This window comes from Cervus elaphus, chromosome 12 (genome assembly GCF_910594005.1).
Source record: "Cervus elaphus chromosome 12, mCerEla1.1, whole genome shotgun sequence".
Taxonomy (NCBI): Eukaryota; Metazoa; Chordata; class Mammalia; order Artiodactyla; family Cervidae; genus Cervus; species Cervus elaphus.
Window position 1 is genome coordinate 85997260 of NC_057826.1, and position 21173 is coordinate 86018432.

At 42.8% G+C, this 21173-nt stretch overlaps 1 protein-coding gene across 2 annotated transcripts in view; it reads left to right on the forward strand.

Annotated features, from left to right (window-relative positions):
• AAGAB (alpha and gamma adaptin binding protein) overlaps positions 1–16467 on the forward strand; it is a 73190-nt gene extending 56723 nt beyond the window's left edge. The window contains exons 6-10 of one of the 2 annotated variants that reach the window (XM_043919838.1): positions 7467–7549; positions 8362–8458; positions 13505–13609; positions 14065–14114; positions 14727–16467. In XM_043919838.1, coding sequence (XP_043775773.1) covers positions 7467–7549; positions 8362–8458; positions 13505–13609; positions 14065–14114; positions 14727–14804 — 413 coding nt within the window. In that variant the 3' untranslated portion in view covers positions 14805–16467. The remainder of the gene's footprint in view (positions 1–7466; positions 7550–8361; positions 8459–13504; positions 13610–14064; positions 14115–14726) is intronic. The other variant, XM_043919839.1, reaches the window with a different exon arrangement.
• Positions 16468–21173: the final 4706 nt, after the last annotated feature.

The window sequence follows — 21173 nt, forward strand, 5'->3', positions numbered from 1 at the left end:
CTTGGGAAAGTGAAGTGTTAGTCATTCAGTCATGTCTGACTCTTTGCAACCCTGTGGACTATTGCCCACCAGGCTCCTCTGTCCATGAAATTCTCCAGGCAAGACTACTGGAGTGGGTTGCCACTTCCTTCTCCAGAGGATCTTCCTGACCCAGGGATTGAAACTGGATCTCCTGCATTGCAGGCAGATTATTTACTGTTACGACTTGGTTTTAATTTCAAGGAAAAGAAGATGGTTAGTAGAAGCCTGATGAGTTTTGTTTTGTTTCAGGTGAAGCTGTCACTTGTTTCGCATAGGAAAGTAGCATTATGTGTAGTGTCCTTGTTTAGAGTGTCAGTTTAATGTTACCCTCAACCCCCCCACCACCACCAATTGCAGGCTTTGTTACCTGACCGCTGGTACCACAGAGGATTTAGTTGGCTCTTGGGTGTTCAGTGGGTTTTTGTTTGTTTATTTTTGTTTTTTTGGTGTTTTATAAATACCACCACTGAGGGATGGGCTAGGAAGGGAAATCCTGTGATCTTTTACTGTTCCTAATCAGTGAAGGAGGGATTAGACTAAATAAATATTACAGGGTTGTAACAGTTATCTCCCAGTGGTAAGCAGTAATTGTGGAGATTGGATTTAGAAGCTCTGAAAATTTACTTTCAGTGTATTATAATATTGACTATCCAGTGATGCAAGTGGGTAAAGATTAAGTGGAATTTTAATGTTAGAAACAATCCTTTCATATGGTTTTCTGTGTTTTCCCATTATAAATAAAAAGATTGGTCATCTATTAATGTATGTTCTCCGGAATGTACTTGGTAACAAGATACCATGGCAGAAATCCCAGTCCATTTTTAAGGCATCCTTTGCAACTGATGTACAGAGCAGTGTCAATAATTGAGAACCAAAACATAAGGTCTCTCTGGCTGCCTGATACCTGGGTTACTCTCCTGAGAAAGCAGATGGCTAGTACCTTTAACATAATTTTTTTCTAAAAGTTGAAAAAATGATGATTAAAAATTGAATTTAATGTTACAGAAAACAAAATAACATCAAATTAGTGAATGGAAGAATGGTTAATGAAGAGGATTCTAATGGGGTCTGTCTCTGCCTGGGTGATTTTGGGAAAATGGCATCATGTTGCTGGACTCCACTTACCTAACCTCTAGGATAGAGTAGAATTATATCAACCTAATATTCTGTGGAACTGAGTTCCTTGAGACAGAATGAGTTGTTCCTCTTTTTTATTCCAGCACCTAATATTGTGGAACTGAAAAAAATGATTTGAATAATCTGTCAGTACTCTCACTGTGAATGTTGTGGTCAAAAATAAAATGTGATGTATTAATACATTGATTTTTAGGTAGAATGCATAATTTGGTGGAGGAGATTGTGTTGTAAGAGCAAAAGGGGAAGGAAGAATTGTGACAAATTAGAGAAGATGGAAGGCAGTAAATGTATGAGTAAAATAATGAGATTTTGTTCTTAAAAAATCACCCCCAAAATTGTCCATAGGCAAATAAATGGTGGGAAATCTCTTCAGATTAGTCACCACGAAGGCACTTCAGGCTTCCTCCTGTGACCCCCTTGCAAAACATTTTTGTAGTCATTCTTTGGAATTATTTTTAGAGATGGTTATGAGCCACATAAGAAAAGTCATCTTTTTGTTTGTTTCATTTGCTCTCATTAATCCCCACACTGGTTCTGAATTTTTTTTTTTTTAACTTGATTCTAAACATTCCTTTGAGGATTTTCAAGAGTGTGCTTTAGGCTCTGGAGAAGGGACTCACAGTAGAACCACTTTTGGAATTAGTATAAAGCTTTCCTTTACAACTTTGGAAAAAAACATTCTGATATTTAATTCAGTTTATTAAGAATTTGTGTGTATGCATGCACAGGAAAAAAGAATAGAAGGGCATATGCTGAAGTTAACTGGTATCTTTGGTTATTTAGTTTTCTTCCTTATGCTTTTCTCTATTTTACAAATTTTCTACAAAGAACATATTTACAATCAGGATAAAAGGCAAAAAAATATAGGGTGGTTTTTTTCTGGTCACGCTTATTACATGTTCAGGTATTGGCAGAGACAGTTCTTCACTTGTGAGCATGTGTCACAGGTGTCAGAGATTGACTTTTCTGAATTCAAAGCTGGTGATGGAGCCAGATTTAGTGCTTAAGCCTATTTTTCTAAAGATGTGCTGTCTTTAATAATATACTTTATAATTTTACCCTTTTCAAGCAGTAGTTTAGAAAAAGAGAATAAGTCAATTCTGATTCTTTTGTGATATTAAGAACATGTCATTTCCATTTGTCAAAACAGAAGTGGAATGTGAGATAAAAGTGTATGCTTACTTTCCTAATACTAGTGAAATCATTTTGGATGGAGTACTGTATTTGCATAACAGTTTTTATGCAAATAGTATGGTATGTTTTAAAAATATTATTTAAAAATATATGCATCTTCTGTGTATAAGTTGAGGTATCTTAGTTATGGTTATGGTAAATTTGATCATCTTATCACATGGGTAGAAAAGAAAACATTTTGTGGGGAGAGAAAGGGGATGTAAAGAAGACTTAAAATACAAGAAAACTTGAACTTTGTGTGATGAGATGATGCCAAATAATTGGTGCTTTAAAGAAATAAAAGCTGGGGATTTCCCTGGTGGTCCAGTGGTTAAGACTGTGCTTCCAATGCAGGAGGTGCAGGTTTGATCCCTGGTCAAGGAACTAAGATCTCACATGCCATGTGATACAGCCAAAAACATAAAGAAAGGAATAAAAGCTAAAATATGAACACAGAAAATATATAACATATCATCTAAGACATTTTGGGGGTGCAGTCATGGAAATTCAAATATTGTGAGCAATACATATGAATTTGAAGTATAAAACCTTCTGTCATGCTTGCAGCCTCTGTCTAACAGCATGTCAGGCTGTCAGCGGATAGCTCAGCATCCCCCCTTGTAGGCTTAGCACTGTCTGTGGGCTCTGCAAGGTGGAAGAACCCTGAACTCCTGTCTGTGTCTGCAAGGAGTTTCTAACAGCAGATAGACTCAAGATAGGTGTTTATGCTACCACAGTAAGGACTACAAGGCAGATGGCACTGAGGAGCTGAAATCATTCAGAGAAGTTTCCCATTGTAGGGAGAGGATGTTTGTAATGCTGACAGGATATAAAGATTGACTCCTGAGTGCTTTTATTACTTTTCCATTGAAAAATCCTTGCAAGAAATGACTTAAAACCTGAGCATTTTAGGCCCAAATTTCCTGTCCTAATTAGATTTATATCAGTGGTTCTTAATTCAAGGTAGTTTTGCCCCCACCCTGGGGACATTTGGCAGCGCCACAGGTACTTGTTAGTATAGGTGGGGATGTACAGGACGCCCCCATAACACACTCAAGTGTCAGAAGTGGTGAATTTGAGAAACCCTTGTCTACATATCCTTGAAGGCACAGTGAAGGGACACTGGGGCTAACCACCTGTCTGTCACTGGTTTTATGTGACCAGTGCCTCCAGGAGTTATGGGGGCTGGGCTAGGATAAGTTAGTGAGAGGCACTGAAGTGGCGTGTAATTAATTATTCAGTTCTCAGCTGTTCATCTTATTTCAGTTGAAATCAGCCTAAACCAGGGATATAATAAAGGATTACAGACAAAAAAGAGAACTATATGTGAATAAAAGGATATCTTTTTGCACTTGATCCAAGTTTGTGTCATCATATTCAATATTTGTAGTGTCATATTTAGTATTTGTATATTAAACATTTAATGCCTCTTTGCTCTTTATATGATACCTTTGGGCTTAATGGAAATTAATTAGGATGGAGATTTTTAAAAATAGTTTTACTTATCTATGTTTGGCTGTGCTGGATCTTCGTTGCTGTGTGGGCTTTCTTTAGTTGCAGCGAGCAGGGCCTACTCTCTAGTTGCAGTGCATGGGCTTCTCATTGCAGGGCTTCTCTTGTTGCGGAGCAATGGGTGTAGGGCATACAGGCTTTCACTAGGTGGGGTGCGTGGGCTCAGTAGTTGCCGCCCCCCCGGGCTCCAGAGCACAGGCTCAGTAGTTGTGGTAGTTGTAGTTGTGGCTTAGTCTTCCCCTGCCTGTGGGATATTCACGGATCAGGGATCAAACTGTGCCTTCCACTGAGCCACCAGGGAAGCCCTAAAACTGGAATTAATTAGAATCAGAGAGTTCTGAATTTCACATTCAGGTTCTAGTTGTGTGACTTTGAAGAAGTTACCTAATCGCTTTGAGTTATAGTTTACTCTGTTAAAAAAAAAAGATAAAACCTCGATTCATGTTGATATTTGACAGAAACCAACGCAATACTGTAAAGCAGTTATCCTTAAATTAAAAATAAATAAATTTAAAAAAATTTGTAGAAGATAAATAACAGTGTGCCTTTAGATTTATAAAGAGATATCCAAATAATTTCATATATTTCCACAAGGCTTGAATTTTCCATTTCTAATCTTTATTCTAGATGCTATGGTTTTGTTTCTGACATTTCCTTGAGGAATTCTATGCAGATGACCAGTACTGAATTAGTGTTTTTAGGACCGGAGTTTAACATACTTACTATTCCTTCTAGAAGAATTTAATTTACATCACTTAACAACTTCCCATTTCTGTAGCTCTGAAGTTCCAGAAGAATCAGTTGAGTAGACAGATTTATTCCTTCTTAGTCTGGTATTTTGTGGCATCAGTAAAACCAGAGATGCTAAAGCTAGTTTCAACAGCTATCAGCTGAAAGAATAAATTCTTAACAGGGATGACATTTCCATGCCCCGAATCCTGGGGAGAAAAATCTGGCAAACAAGACAAGATTTAGGTGATTCTTGCCTGTTAGAACAGTAGTTTTACAGTGGGTGCACATGGGTAGAGTTTTGCTAAACATTGAACTTGGGAAAAATGGAAAGTTTCTTTAAAACCATGGGTGTTTAAAATATCCAGGTTTTTGAGCAACATTAACGTGCTTTTCTAATTGTGAAAATTTTTGTCTCTAACTTCCTTAAAATATAAGCAATGGAACATAGTGAACTCATGTTAGTTGGCCAAATTCTCTATTGTTTATAAGAAAATACTGAGCCAGAGTTCTTCCAGCTTTCATTAGCCTGAAACCTGATTATAAATTCATGATCATCTATAGATCTTAAAAGGATTTTGGAATTTTTGGTTCTTATTTTTCTATGAAGTAACTGAAAATACCTAATTCAGAGTTGACTGTCAAGAGAAGCTGAAGAATGCCACTTTACTTCATCAAATCACAAACCTCTAGAGCAGAACGGGCCTTAACAACCATTCTAGCAACGCTTTTTTTTTTTTAAACAGATCAGAAAATTGAGATACAGAAAGATTGACTTGTCCAAGGTCACACTTGTAGGTCAAGCCTATTTGACCACTAGCCCTGTCTTCTTCCCACCTATTTTTACTCTCTTCATAATTTTATTCATTATTAGAATGGGACAGTCAGGGGTTTTTTTGTTGTGGTGGTGGTTAAACACACATAGCATTTAATCATTAAAAGTTTTATCTTTAAACAGGCAAACACATGAATATGGAACAAAAGTCAAAAGGTACACAAAGGTTTACGGCATGCAGTGATGAGGCCAATTCCCTTGCTCTCCTATCCATCCCAGATCCCTTCCTTGGAGGCAGCCACTGTAAAGAATGAGGTATTTTAAATAGAGCGTTTAGGTCTAAATAGCACGTCTAAACTGACATTGTATTATATTATTCTTCACAGATTGCAGTCTGGCCTGCCAAGTTTAGGTAATGCCCAACAAAGGAAAAACATAAGCTGTGGAATTGGGATGTGGAGAGAATTGTGCACTGATTTGAAAATTACCCAAAGTCCAAGTGATTTCCAGTAATGGAAGTGAAGGCTGCCTTACGTCAGTACTCTGTTACTCAGATAATGCCTTTTGTGCAAAGAACCTGGAGTATTTTTTAAGAATTCTCATGTATCCTCATGACATGTAAAATCCCTGAGTGGTGCATAACTACTTTCAGCTGCTTTAGAGTCTATACCACATTGGCCACAAAAAAGAATTATGTTGATGTTTGAACAAACACCCCCAGGCTCTGAAACCATCAGTGTGGGACATCACATGGATCTGCTTTTCTCAGCCTCTGAGCCGCTGTGGCCTGCCTTGATGAAACCTTGGTGTCTGGTTCTTGGAGGGGACGTACCCAAGCGTCGGGCCTGGAGAGTTCCTCACCAAGCGGGCAGGTGGCTGAGGGGCGAGGGGGGCTCCAGGAGCACCTGTGCACCTTTTGTTGTGGAGCAGGGAGGGCAGCAGGCTCTTGGTACCGCCTGGTGCCTTTGTCGCCTTAAAGCGTAGGTGCTGACTCGGGTAGACAACCGCATGCAGTCGGTAGGTGCCTGCCCACGTGCTCAGAGGTCAGCCTGGAAAAAGCTGCAGGTCTAGACTCCACGTGCCCGTCAGGCTTAACCCAGTTTCCAAGGCAGACCTCCCCAAGTGAAAAGGGGGACGAGTAGCTGCAAGTGCTTATCTTTCTGTGGTGCTCTGTGTGACTGATGACAGGTTTCACCCAGTAGGGGAGAAGGCCTTGAAAGTTTGTAGGTTGTTTGAAGAGAGCTGAGAATGGAGCCAGGGAAGCCACAGGGAGGAAAGTGAAGGAGGAGGAAATCATCTTTTTGAGAGAGCAGTTCTGTGACTTCTGTGCTGCTAGACTCTTAAATTATGGGTTTCACATCCACTCTCAGGCAGTGGGTTTTTGTTTCAGGGGCTTTTTATTGTTGTTGTTTGGCTTTCCCTCCAGTTTTCCTGATCCTAAGGATTTTCCTGGGCTTCCCTGATGGCTCAGTGATAAAGAATACACCTGCCAATGCAGGAGGAGATGCTGGTTTGATCTCTGGGTCGGGAAGATCCCCTGGAGAAGAGAATGGCTATCCTCTCCAGTATTCTTGCCTGGAGAATTCCATGGACAGAGGAGCCTGGTGGGCTACAGTCCATGGGGTCGCAAAGAGTCAGACACCACTGAGTGACTAACACTACCTAATAAATATAAATACTGAAAGTATTGGGAACCTTAACTGAATTAAACAGAACTTAATTTCAAAAAAGCATGAATGTTCATTTTCATCTGGTAATGATGCCTTGACATTGATTCTTTTTTTTTTTTTTGACATTGATTCTTTTTAATGTTTTTTAATTATTTAGACACTGAAATATTAGTTCATAGTAGCTATTAAAATATCAGTGCTGTTAATCTTTGCAAACAGAACTACTGAGCAGCCTTTTGTTATAACGGCCCTGCCAAATATTTGATCTGGACTAATACTCTTTGATTTCAAAGTTATTCAGAATTTAGAGGATTTTGTAATTAATAGTAACTATTTTTTATAGTGAAAACTTTCATAACAAGGAAATAGCTGTTATTTCATCATCACAGTCATTTTAACAGCTTTACATGTAAATAAAACATTTCACTGATTGTATTTTTTCTGTTCAGAGAGGAACCAAGGCCTTAACCTTCTCAGCTCATTGACTGGAGCAAACCATAGCATTGGATCAGCAGAGACCTGCCACTCAGAGGTAAAGATTTTTCCTGGATCTTTTCTCTGCTTTGGCTTTTATTTCTACTCGTCATTATGAATCTCTACACCATTCACCATTTTTTCCTTTCCAATTAAGAAGTGGCAGAGAATACCCAGAATAGATCCAAGGAGCCTGCTGCCTGTTAAGAGCAGGCTAGATTGGTATTAAAGCAGTAAGCCCTTTCAAGACGTTTACAGTTTGGGCTCTTCCGTGTGTTTTTGCTAGAGTGCTTTTAAAAACATGCTAGAATTTCCTTGAGGCTGAAGTTGCCCCCCAGATCTTCAAATATAAAATAAAGTAATGGTTCTTTTAAGTACTCCTTCTGTACTCTGCAGTCTGAGGCAGGTCCTTGTCCTTAATGAGCTTAACAGGCTGACTCCAGCCCCCTGTCCTCAGGGACTGTGGTCCGTGTCCGCCTTGGTCGGCATGCTGGATCATGCGCACGTCATGCAGCGCCACATTGTCTTCCCAGGACCACCTTCTTCCATCTCTGAGCTGTTTTGTGATAGGATTGTGTACATTTTCAGGTTTTGAGTAAAACATGATTTGAAACAAAACAAACAATATGTTTTTAATAGTCAAAAGCAAAATCATAGCACTTTTCTATCCTTGAGGAGAAACACCCCCAGAGTAGTGAACCCTTGGCCCTTTTTACATAATGTGGCCTCGGTCCTTCTTCCGTCCCTCCTCGTGTCTAGCTCCTCTCCCTGCCTCTCTACAGCTGAGCAGCGCGTGGGCTGTGCGCCTTTTTGGAGGTAGCGCGGAAGCGGCCTCCGGTTAGACTGTGGCTCGTGTGTGTTTCTCCACAGCAGCCCTGTGGGCCGGCAGCAGAGAGGACCGAGTCCCTCTCGGACCATCGAGGGGCCGCTTCTGACACGGCAGACGTGCAGGTCGACAGCATCGTGGGTGAGTGCCGTGTGGCTGCCAAGTGAGAGCGCTGTGGAGCTTGCCAAGCCCACGCATGGGGCATACATCATCCAGAGGGAAACTGACTTTAGACGAGGATGAGGGAGGGACATCGACCATTGATACTGTTCAGTTGCTAGGTCGTGTCTGACTCTCTTGCAACCCCATGGACTGTAACCCTCCAGGCTCCATGGGATTTCCCAGGTAAGGGTATTGGAGTGGGTTGCCATTTCCTTCTCCAGGGGATCTTCCGTACCTAGGGATCGAACCTTTGTCACCTATAATGGATCCTTTACCACTGAGCCACCAGGGAAGTCCAAGGACATCAGTAGTGACCCCAAATGAATGTGAGCCTTGTGGACGGCTGTCAGAAAAAGCAGGGAGAGTAAATACATTACAGTACAAATCTGTGGGCACCACTGATTGTCTCAGCAGAATCTCGATTAAGATTATCTTAAAGTAGGTAGAACCAGGTAGTGAACAGCTTTATATCTCCATCCACCATTTTTTCATGGTATTTTACAGCAGTCAGAATTGGTAACAAGAATAATGTAGTTTTATAAGCCCTCTCATATCCTTTTAAAGTTCTTTTATGTCCACATTCTCATTTGGTAATGAAGTTTGGCAGAGAAGTTATTTTACAAAGATGAAGGTGCGGCCCAGAGCAGTTTAATAACTTGTCCAAGAAAGTCTTGGAGCTGAAACTGAAAAGCAGTTTGTCCAAAAAGCTAGAAAGCCAGGGTGCTTAGTTGACAATAACTATAAATGTTCTTTTGTTGGGAAACTACTCACATCACTACTACTTTTAATGCCACGGAGGGCCCATGTGCAATAATAAGTCTTAAAAAAACTTTTTTTCTGTTTGTAAACTAATTCATACAGAAAACTAATTGGTTATAGAAACATATTAAGAAGCAAAAATTGTGTATAACTTCATTTCTCTCCAGTTTATTCAATCTTGTCCTCTCAGTTGAACCCTTCATATTAGCTTTGAGACCTACTAAAGTCTCTGCCATGAGAACAAACCATTGACCACACAGAAGAAGATGGGAAGATAAGAACTAACCTAAAGAACTCGGGGAAGTGGTGTCCTGACTGGATGCCATAAGCCAGAAACTAAAAGAACTGAACAGAAATCCTACACTCTACTTAATAAATTTGATTCTTACGAATTCTTCTGAAGATAAATATAGTTTACATATATTATTGTTGAAAGAATAAGAAAATATAGCATAGAGAAAGAGAGCTAGGTTTCTCACTCAGAGAAAGAAGTTACAAATAAGGAAAGGTGAAGGCTGGGTTAAATCCTTTGGTACTGAACTAGAATTGAAGGTATCAGTATGAACTCTTAGTTTGTTAAAATATAGTTTGAGCAGTGGAGAAATAAATACGATACGTGTATGCATGTGTGGGCTTCCCAGGTGGCGGCAGTGGGAAAGAACCTGCTTGCCAATGCAGGAGACATAAGAGATCTGAGTTCTATCCCTGGGTCAGGAAGATCCCCTGGAGAAGGGAACGGCAACCCACTTCAGTATTCTTGCCTGGGAAATCCTAAGGACAGAGGAGCCTGGCTCACTGCAGTCCATAGGGTTACAAAGTGTCAGACATGACTGAAGTGACTTAGCACACACGCAGGTGTGCATGTGTAAGTGCACACACACATACACACATATATTTCCTAGCTCTGTCCACTAGGAGGGTCTAGAAGCAATACTATTCTAATAGTGGTGGAGACACTTAGCACTTAGATCTTGGTTTCTAAATACCATTCTCCAAGAAAAGATACCAGGGCTACTTGGAGAAGTGTGTGATTCAGGGCTGGGGCAGGAAAAATGAAGGATGAACCTGAAGCATCTCATGGTGCCAGAAAGTAAAGTGGAAGTGAAAGTCACTCAGTCATGTCCAACTCTTTGCAACCCCATGGACTATATAGTCCATGGAATTCTCCAGGCCAGAATACTGGAGTAGGTAGCCTTTCCCTTCTCCAGGGGATCTTCCCAACCCAGGGATCAAACCTGAGTCTCCCACATTACAGGCAGATTCTTTACCAGCTGAGCCACAGGAGAAGCCCTAGAATTCTGGAGTGGTTAGCCTATCCCTTCTCCAGCAGATCTTCCCGACCCAGGAATCGAACCGGGATCTCCTGCATTGCAGGTGGATTCTTTACTAACTGAGCTATGTGGGAAGCCAGAAAGTAAGGAAATGCTCAAAAAAGGATGAGGGCGTGTTGAAAGGTCACAGGAACCAACCTGAAAGCATTTCCAATGGCTAACGCTGGAAGATTTTGACAAGCAACAAAAATTAACATTAGTATTAGGCTGTAATCTATAAAATAAAATGTATACCCATGAATCCATACTAATTTAAATAAATAATTGAATAAATACATACCTGGAAAAGAAAGGGCTGCTACTCCTCCTAGAAGAATTCCAGTTGATAAATGTAGACATTATGAGGGAAATAGAAAATCACCCTTAGCCACACTCTACAGTAATAGTCATTGCAGGCAAGATCCACTGATAGATGGTGAAATTAGTAGATGAACATTTGAGAAGAAACACAACATTTCCATAGTCAAAAAATATCTTTTCCAAATTACTTATTACAAAGGGAGAATAGTAACCTTATACTGGAAAAACCTGGCAAGTACCCCTTTAAGGGGTGACGGTTACGTCACCAGTAATGACATATTGACATCTCCTCTCAATATGATGCACTGAAAGGGTACTCACGTCTGTGGTGTTCCCGCCAAAGGTCCATAAGTCATAAGAAAACATCAGACAAACCCAAAGTAAGGGGCATTACACAAAATAACTGGCCAGTACTCTGCAGAAGTGTCAAAACCATGAACGACAAAGACTCAGGAACGATCACGAACGGGAGAAGAGTAAGCGGGTCTGACGGCTTAGTTCTGTGTAGAGCCCTGAAGTGAATCCTGAAACAGAAAAAAGATACTAGTGGAAAAACTGATGAAGGTTGAATGAAGTATGTGGTTAGTAGCACTGTTCCACTATTAACTTCTTGATGTTTATACTTGTACCATAGTTACGTAAGATGTTACCACTAAGGGAGGGTGGGGAATGGCATATTGGAATGCTCTATACTATTTTTGCAACTTTTTTTGTAAGAGTAAAATTATTTCAGATTTCTTTAAAAAAGGCAAAACCAAACCAGCGAAAGTAAAACACTTTCCCTCCCCCACATCTTCCTCCTCTCTCTACTTATTTCCATTCCCCAGCTCATTCTCATCTCGCTCTTGTTCCCATTTTCCACTAAAACAGCTCACCGGCAACTTCTGTGCCGCTTGATCTAACTGATGTCCTCCTGTCCCCATCTTGACCTAAGAGGTCAAGGGCAGCACTTGGTGTTAGGAATCAGTCCCTTTCTGAAGCATTAGCTTCTCTTCACTCAACCAGCACATCTCCTGGTCTCCTTCGTACCTCTCTGATGATTCCTTCTCTTCCTTTGGAAGAGTACTCTCCCTTACCCAGCCTTTAAATATCTCCATTCCTCAGTGTTCCATCTAAGCTCCTCTTCCAAACCTGTATTTCAGCATGAAGTGATTCTACCATATCCATAGTTCAATTAACATGTATACAGATAAATCACAAATTTTTTGTCTCTAGCCCTGTATAGCAACTGCCACAACAACACACCCATTGAATGAAAACAAGTTTATTAACCAAAAGTATTTTTAACATCAAATAATCTGTATAGTATTGTAGTAGATGCAAAGAACAGTGTTATCATCCTTGTCTTCAAGGGGCTGATAGTCTAAAAAATGCGACAGGCCTTGTAATGTAACGGGTAGAGTCATGGACTGGGAGTCCTGGGCAGCTGGGTGTGAGTCACAGCTCTGCCACTGGTAGTGAGATGGCCTGGAGTAAGTTGTTCAGCTTTCCTTAGTTTCCCCTTCTGTAAAGTAAGGGTAAGAGATCTTTCCTCACAGTGCTGTTGCGAAAATGAAATGGAATTGTCAGTTGACGCGCTCAGCAGTGGAGGGAGACAAGGCTGTCTTTCTCCCTCACTGTGGTAAATGTCACAGTAGTGGTGGACGGCCGTGAGAATAGAGGAGTATGTGTCAGTGCCAGGACAGCTCTGTAACACCGACTGTGGGATGAATCTTAAGGAAGGAGACCTGTGAGTTGGGATGGTCAGGGAAGACATCCTACAAGTGGCCAGCCTGGAGTGGAGGCTGAGTGAGAATTCTGACTAAAAACAAAGTTTGATAAACCACATGCTGATGCAGAAATAGTAAAGGATTTGTGGTAAGAAAATAGGAATTTAGATTGGCTCTGCCTTTGAATAGCTCTAATTTTAGAAGATTTCATTTTTAAACCCAGGTTGCTTCATGTGTAAATTGTGGACGGTGGTATCTGTCCTAACCACCTTATATGGTTGTCAGTAACAGATGTGAAAATAGTTGTTGTCCAGTAAAGTATGGTATAAATTTCAGGCATTTATTGAATCTGCATATCTTAGTACAGGGTGTGGGCTTTAGAAATTGGAAACACGTCAGTCTGAATCCTGGCTTCCCAGGTGGCTCACCGGTAAAGAATCTGCCTGCCATGCAGGAGCTGCGGGAGATGCGGGTTTGATCCTTGGGTTGGGAAGATCCCCTGGAAGAGGAAATGGCAGCCCATTCTAGTATTCTTGCCTGGAAAATCCCATGGACAGAGGAGCCTGGCAGGCTGCAGATCACAAAGAGTCAGGACCGAGCATGCATACATGCATAAATCTGACCCCAAGGTCACACTTACTAGCTGTGACCCAGAGTAAGATCACTTCTCTTTGTACTCTAGTTTTCTCAGGAAAGGTAGAAACAGAATTCTGTGCCTCATTGCAGTTATGTCAAGGATAAAACGAGTCCCTGTTCATCTGTGAGGGCCCGCTAGCAGCCAGGCAGGATACAGCACCAGGAGGTGTATAGCTGGCCCGTGCTGGGCCCTCGTTCAGTGGTGACTTGCGTCCAAGCCAGACTCATTGCTATAGGATTCTGGGTATTTAGCACATACATAAATACTGTGTGGCAAATCCTTATTGCAGATCCCATGTTAGACCTGGACATTCAAGAACTTGCCAGTCTTACTACAGGCGGAGGAGATTTGGAGAATTTTGAAAGACTGTTTTCAAAGTTAAAAGAAATGAAAGGTAATTGGATCCATTGGGTCTTACAGGTTTCTGTAGTGATGCTCCTCTGTCTTATCTAGTAGGATTTTACTTTGTAACTGCTAATAGCATTCCATGCTTTGGCCTCATCTGAGAAATGTAGATACTGTGGGACTGTGCCATCCTCTGTTGGTAAAAGTTTCTTTAGGAAAATTCTCCTCTTTTTTCATTCTTTTTCTTTTTCCTTTCCCTTCTTCTCTTGCCTGTTTGTTTCAGTCTGTCTCATTAACATGGAATCAGTAAGATCCCTACCAATTTACTCACATCATTCCCATCTGGAAGATTTGGAAGACTTAAACTATCTAACAGCTGTAATGACTCCACCATAAACATGTGTTTTTGCAACCCATCTCCCATCTTCTAGTGTTAGAACATCTATGCACTCCAGATTCTCCTGTGCGATTAGATGAATTTCTTAAGATATATTTTCCCCCTAGACAAGGCTGCGACGCTTCCTCACGAGCAAAGAAAGATGCATGCAGAAAAGGTGAGAAAATTAGTCAGGTATTTACATACTTACTGCAGGTCCAGTGCTGTAAGAATTATATGTCACACTTGTTTACTTCTAAAGTGTCTTACTGTGAAGTTTCTGTTGGATATTCACTTATGATTAATTGAATATTGAGTTGCTGCCATCAGGCCAGGATTTTCCAATGTATGTTGAGTGACGTGGAACATTGAAGCTCAGAATGTTTGCCTTCCTAGCTGTTAGGCTGGAAGACTCTTGAGTTATTTTGTTTGGTTATTACCAACACATGTTCCTGGCAAGAAGTGTATATGGTTTATGGTATCCCACTGTATGACTGTGTCATAACTTACTTATCCACTTCCCCTTTGCACATTTCAGTCACGTGCCTTTTTTTTCGTAGTGAAGTTCATATCCCTATACGTCTCCTATGTATACAGTTCTGATTATATCCTCAGTATAAAGTCTAGGAATAGAAGTCGTGGATCAGGGTGCTCAGGGGGTTTGATAGATGTTGCCAGAGCACTGAAGGGCACGGTGTAGAATTTTAAGTCTTAATCAGTTCTGTGTGTGACATGAAACGAGCTGAAGTTTAGGTGTTCCCTAAAATCTGTTGCTTGCTTCTCTCCACAGGTGGCCAAAGCCTTCTGGATGGCAATTGGGGGAGACAGAGATGAAATTGAAGGCCTTTCATCTGATGAAGAGCACTAAACCATTCATGCTAGGGCTGGCCTAACTAAGACCCTAGCGCTCTCTCCCTGAGATTCTTCTCTCTTCAACCCAGTCATCTTTTGCTGAGCTTACCAGCATCATGTTGGCTGCCTGACTTGTTTACAGGGTCCCGTTAATTTTAGTTTTTAGTAGAGGGTAAAGCAGAAATCTCTTCTCCCTCAGTATATTGGAAGGGAGTGAGGAATTTTCAAATAACATTTTTTTTTGTTCTAGGAACGGGAGTGGGGTAAGCCTCAAAGGCCTGTGTGATTTGCCCTAGTTAAAGAAGAAAAACCACCACCCAGCTTTCCTGGTCAGTCTTTTGAGGAGCATTCCCTGTGTTCATGTTGATCCCTGCAGATCAGGAGTTTTCTGGTTTTCTCTTTGAAGGAGCTTGCTGCTGGAGGTTTGATGCTTTTGGTGGCACGAAAGGAAAAAACTGCAGGTTTAATCTGTGATGTAGTACAGATTATGGGTCAGCCACTGGCCCTCGGGTTAGTCTCTAGCTTAAAAAGCATCTGGGCATTTCATTTGAAATACAGTAATCTGACCTCTTGGTAGAAAGTATTGAGAAACCAGTGTGAATTTTTAGACTATAATAAATGATGCAAAGGTTTTCTACTCTGGTGGGGATAAAAATAAACCCTTCTCTACCAAGTTGTGGGCAGGGGTGGGGGTGGGGCATGGGTAAGAGAAACTTAAGGAATTCCCTGTATAGGCCATTGAATCAGTATGATCCTAGCCTGAGAATTTTGCATTAGTATGACCATGTAGAAACTTTTCTTTCTTAGAGTTTGCTACTTGAGATGGCGGAGATGTGTTGTCACAGTTGATACCCTCAGAACAAGGGGAGTTTCCTCTTCTCTCTCTGAACGCCAGAGATCACTGCCAGAAAGGAACACTTAAGTGGGACTTGGTGGGAAGGCATGCAGAACGCTAGGCAGTGAATCCCTCAGTACCTGTGTTACTTCCAGGGCTGAGGAGTTGGGCTGCAGGGACACTGATCTCCAAGGGGGAAAGTTCCCAGAAGAGTGGGAAATGCAGAAATGAAACCCTTATTTCTGTTTGTTTAGGGACTGCGTAATGCACGTCATGAGCCTTCAGCCTGCCGTGGCTCCCAGCTGTCTCGGCACACGGGCTGAGACCTGCTACTGGCCTGGTGTGGGTGTGAACCCCATAGGTCACCAGCAGAAACAAATTTCAGACCTGTCTGTGCAACACCTTTTCAGCACTGCAGAACCTGCTACAGATGGCAGAAGGAACGGAATGCTCCAGGGTCCTGGCCAGAGCGGCCACAGGATGGAAGGTTTCAGCGAGTGGGGTGTTGAGGGAGAGCCATTCGAGGGAACATTGGCGGCTGTCTTCCTTGATAACTTTTTTCTTTTTCTTTAACTATTCTGAGGGTCTTTGAAACTGTAGTTTACCACCATTCCAGCACTGTTTCTTTGAGGTGACTGCCTTGGCCATTGAGGGGGAATGTAAGGAAAGTCAGCTCTGGGGTTGCAAAATGAAAGGTGGAACAAGTTTTTCTTAAAATCTGAAAGGTTTCAGAGAACACTTTAGGTCACATGGTTTGGGAAAACAGACTATAAAAAGCTGTGAACTTGATCTTGTGGCTTAAACAAAGCCAGGTGATTAAAATGTGATTTATTTGTAAACCCTGCTTATGTGTATTTTTGTGATTTTGTTGTTTTTTAGTAGAGGATGTGGGCGGGGGCAGGGGGAGCCTTCCTTCTTTGGATTAGGCATAAATAGCAATAATCTGTTCGTCAAACTCACTGTTTTAAATCTATTCATGTGTATAATATTATGTTTTCAAGGTCTCAGCTATCTAGGGGTATTGGCCCCTTCTGGGTGACATGTGAGATTAAAGTGTACAGTAGTAACTACTAAAGGCCCTTTTAAGAAGCATGATCATGAGCTAATAGTGCAATAGAAATTGCAGACTCTCCAAAGTGACCTATGTACATGCCACCACAAGTTATTATGAACTGCCCATCTGTGATTTAAAACAAGAGCCTCGGCTTTTTTCCCCCTTAAACATTTTTCTATTTGTGTAACACAGCATCTGGCACAAACTGGGCCCTTAGGTTTGGTTTGGATTTTCATTTGATATTTTGATGGCTATGATTGCAAAGTTTTAAGGTCTGTGAGTGTTGGGAGGTAGGGAGAGACAATAATAAACTTTTTTTTTTCCTGAGAAAATCATATATTATGTAATAACTTTAGAGTGATGAAGACATAGATATTTTTATAATTTTAAAGTATGTTATCCTGCCAGAATATGAGAAGATTGACAGAACCACGTCTGCTTGCTGTCTATTTATAGAACTTGGCCACATCTAGTTCAGAGAAGCAGGAGATTCAGGGAAGCTAGACTTAGATGGCTGAGTAATATGGGATGTGGTTCAAGGACCATAGAGCATGTCAGGCCATTACTGCAAACTGCTTGTAACATGGGAAATGTGATCTACAGCTAACTTCGTGTTCCCGCCGTGGAGAACTGGGGATAAATGGTTTTGCTGTGGCCCATCAGGTTCTCTCTACCTTGGGCCAGTCTCTTAACAATGGTCGTTAAGAGAGCACGTGGTGTGCCCCTTGGCCTGCCTTGGCCTGCCGTGGAAAAACAGTCTTAGAAGAATCACTGTCTAAGGGTAAGATGAGAGCTCCCTGAGCTATTCTGAGCCGGAGTGTTTGCTGATGCAAAGCTAAATTTAGCCAACATCTGTCCAGTGTGGTCAGAAGTTTGATTCATTGAACATTCTGATTGATGGAGACAGTGCCAGGGAATGCTGGATGAGTTAAGAGTCACCCTTCATCCCCCCTCCTCCCCCCAAAAAAACTTTTAAAACAGAGGAGACAATTTAGCTACAGCCTTCTATCGTTAAATACCCATCTTATAGAGGACTGTAGCTAGAGAAAATGTGAAAAATCAGGTCAGGTGTAATCCTGCATCCCTTAGTGCAGGACTGGTTTAAAAACGATTAACTTGCCCATAATTTGTGTGTTCCTGAAAGCATCATGCTGACCGTGCGGGGCAAAGTGCTAGTTGTTTGTTGTTGTTCTGGTTTGATTTAGATTCCACTTGGGGTTTAGATGAGTGATTTATCCTTGGACCTTCGGAATGTGAGCTCTTGCAGAAGGGGTCTTAGAAATATTCTATTTTATGCCTGTTATTAACATCACCAGTCTTGCTCTTAATCTGGGTGTCTTTACTCAGGGTTAAGTGTGTGTAATAGTTCTTCTAATATAGGAAGTATCTGTCTTGATTCTGAGGTGTTTCTCTGATTTGCACAATGAAGAATTGAAAAGAGGTAACAGCAACAGTGTGATCTTTTTGTTGGAACACTGATGAGAACTGGTCTGGTTCTTAAATAAGTGCTATTCTACTGTGTTTCCTGTTGGAAAAGTATTGATTCAAAAACTGGACCTAATGGTTGTAACTAACTGCGTCTTTGGAAAACAGGCTTGGGAAGAAAAAGATTTCTTTTTCCTCTGAGGTCCTTTTTCATTGTGTGTGTGTTGATAGGCTTAAATAGTTGAGCCTCACAGCTGCAAATCTGGGAGGAATACCTGGGTCACAGAAAGCCTCCCAGGTTCTCTCCTGTGAAGCACGTGGCCTACCCCTGCCTCTCTTTCTCTCATTGACCAGGTGGCTTTGATGGTCCTAAGTGTGGGCTGAATGAGGCTTGAGGTAGGAACTTTGTGGGAACAGCAGCATAATTTAGGAGAGATGAGTTTCTTCTTCTGAAGCCCCAAGACATGGTCTGCATCAATCCTGTTGCTCCAGGAAAGTCTCAGGAAGTCATTCATGGTTTTACAAGGTCTCAGACCTGACGTTAAGGACGAGCAACTAGAACCCGTTCCTTTATCCTGGTGAGAGCTGAAACGAGGCCTCAGTGCAGCCAGCACTGCCTGGGACCCTGCTCGGTGCCAAGACTGCTCTGGCCATGGCCGAGGCTACAGACGTCGGTAAGGATCTGGGCTCTCCTCTGACAGCTCGTCGTCTGACTCGGGAGGGAGACGGGGCGAGCGAATTGAGGCCACAAAAGGTCGAACACTGGGCAGAACGTGACGTGCGCTGTGCCCAGCCTTGACTGCTATGGGGAGAGCGCCCAGCGGGGTGGGAAGAGCATAGTGTATACCTTCGAGCGGCGAGTCTGTCTTGAGCCCACATCAGAATCACCTGGAGGGCCCCACTCCAGGATTTCTGATTCAGTACGTCTGGGGTGGGACCTGGGAATGGGGGTGTCTAACATCCCAGATGACACTGATGCTGCTGGCCAGGGGCTGCACTTTGAGACCTGTTGACTCTGAGGAAGCCTGAACTGAGCTATTGGGCTAAGAATCGGGGTAGATATGTGGGTGAGGTTGCAGAATTCTCAGCGGAAGCTGCAGCATGAATAAAGGTATAGAGATAAGCAAGGGGTGATGTTGGGGAAACCCCTGTGGTACAGCTAGAGAAGGGGTGGTAGATGAGGATGAAGGGATGTGAGAACCTTGGAGTACTGCTGTGTGCCTACTCAGGAGATCACCAGGGAACGAACGGGTTTAGGGCAGAAAAGACATGTAACTGTAATTCCAAGACTATCTGGCAGCAGTGCTAGCCAACGCCAGTTGATTACCAGTCTGCCTAGAAAGCTCTGTTGAGGATTCTGAAGCTGAGAATGGACTTAGCACTGTGATGAGTGCTTTGCATGGATAGAGAAATAGCAAGTGCTGGCGATTTTGCCCTGTATTTGCCATCCCTGGACTAAAGGGTGACAGATTAGGAGAGTACTGGAATAACTGTGATGAAAGGTAATCAGAACTTTGGGTGGTATTCCTTCAACCATGTATAAGGACTTGTATAGGACAGTAGGACTTCCCAGGTGTCACTAATGGTACACAACCCACCTGCCCGTTTAGGAGATGTGAGTCAAGGGTTTGATCCCTGGGTCAGGAAGATCCCCTGGAGAAGAGAAAGGCAACCCACTCCAGTATTCTTGCCTGGTGACCCACGGACAGAGGAGCCTGGCTGGCTGCAGTCCATGGGGCCACAAAGAGCCGGACACGACTGAGTGACAAACACCTTGAGGTACTGGTGGCACCTCCATATACCAGTAGCCAGCAGGCTGTGGGATGTGAGTCTGAAGCTTGGGGTTGATGTCTGGGCTAGAAGTACTGATCTGGGAGTCTTGAACATATATGTGGCTTGAAATCACATGGATAGGTGAGCTCTGTGAGGGAGGAATATCCAGGGTACCTACCGTGGTCTGGGTACACCACCATGGAAGTTGGGGGGGGGGCGGTGCAGGCCTGAGAAGAGATTGTGCAAGAGCGTCCAGGGGAACCTGAACACAGGGCCTTTCCAAAAGGGAGGTTTGGTCCACAGGGGTGGCTGCAGAGGTGTGTGGGGAGCAAGGAAAAGAAACCCTCAGGACTTGGGTGTGGGGAGGAGGCCTGGAGGTGAGGCTCCAATAAACACGGGGAGTCAGAAAAGGAAGTTTGCTCAGGAAAGGGAGTTTGCTTGGGTAAGGTGGAAGGTGATTCAGTTGGGGTGTTGTCCGGCTCATGTTTAACAGGCAGCTGGAGTTAAAGTTGTGGAGCTCAGGGACAGGCTGATTAGAGGAATGGATCTGAGAGTCATTTGCTGAGAAATCGACTAGATAAAACCTGAAGAAAGTTGTTTACTGGCAGGAGGCTGGAACTGGCCAGATAACAATGAAGGTAGGAATGTGATGTCATTCATGGAGGGCAAACCTACAGACTCACAGGTGCTGTTCCTGTGAAGTCCACCTCCCACCTGGTATAGCAAGTACTTGGACTCTGGTGACGTCCTTAGAAGGAAGTGACCCAGCTGGAGAATGAGTCCAGCCCCCTTCCCCAAATGGTTTACTCATTCTAATCATCCTTTTTCTTAATCCACATCATCTTAGGTCAATGTATGACTCAGCCAGGGGAGCGATTTTGAAGTCTCTCTCTCCTTGGTTTGAAATTTAAAATGAATTTCCACAGGAGCTAAGTCATCAGAGCCGGAAAGTTGCAGAAACCTACTTCTTTAGGAGTTTAAAACTTAGCTCCGTGCCTGTGGTGAAACTAATCTGGTGACCTCCAGTCACTGGCTGGAGGCTTTCAAATACAGCGGAAGTGAACACAGACTGACAGCCTGGAGACAGCACGGCTGGGAGGCGTGCCTGAGCCGGAAGCCCCCGCACCCGCTGCAGGACTGGCTGGCACCGCACGCTGCCCTCGGGGATGAATGAGGGCCGCGGCAGAACGGGGCCTGGCACACCTGGGCTCAGAGGCACTTTTCTCTGAAGGCCCCAGGCCCTTTAAACTCTCCACCCAGACATGGCAGCCAGAAGGAGTGCGCACTTCCAGCCTGGC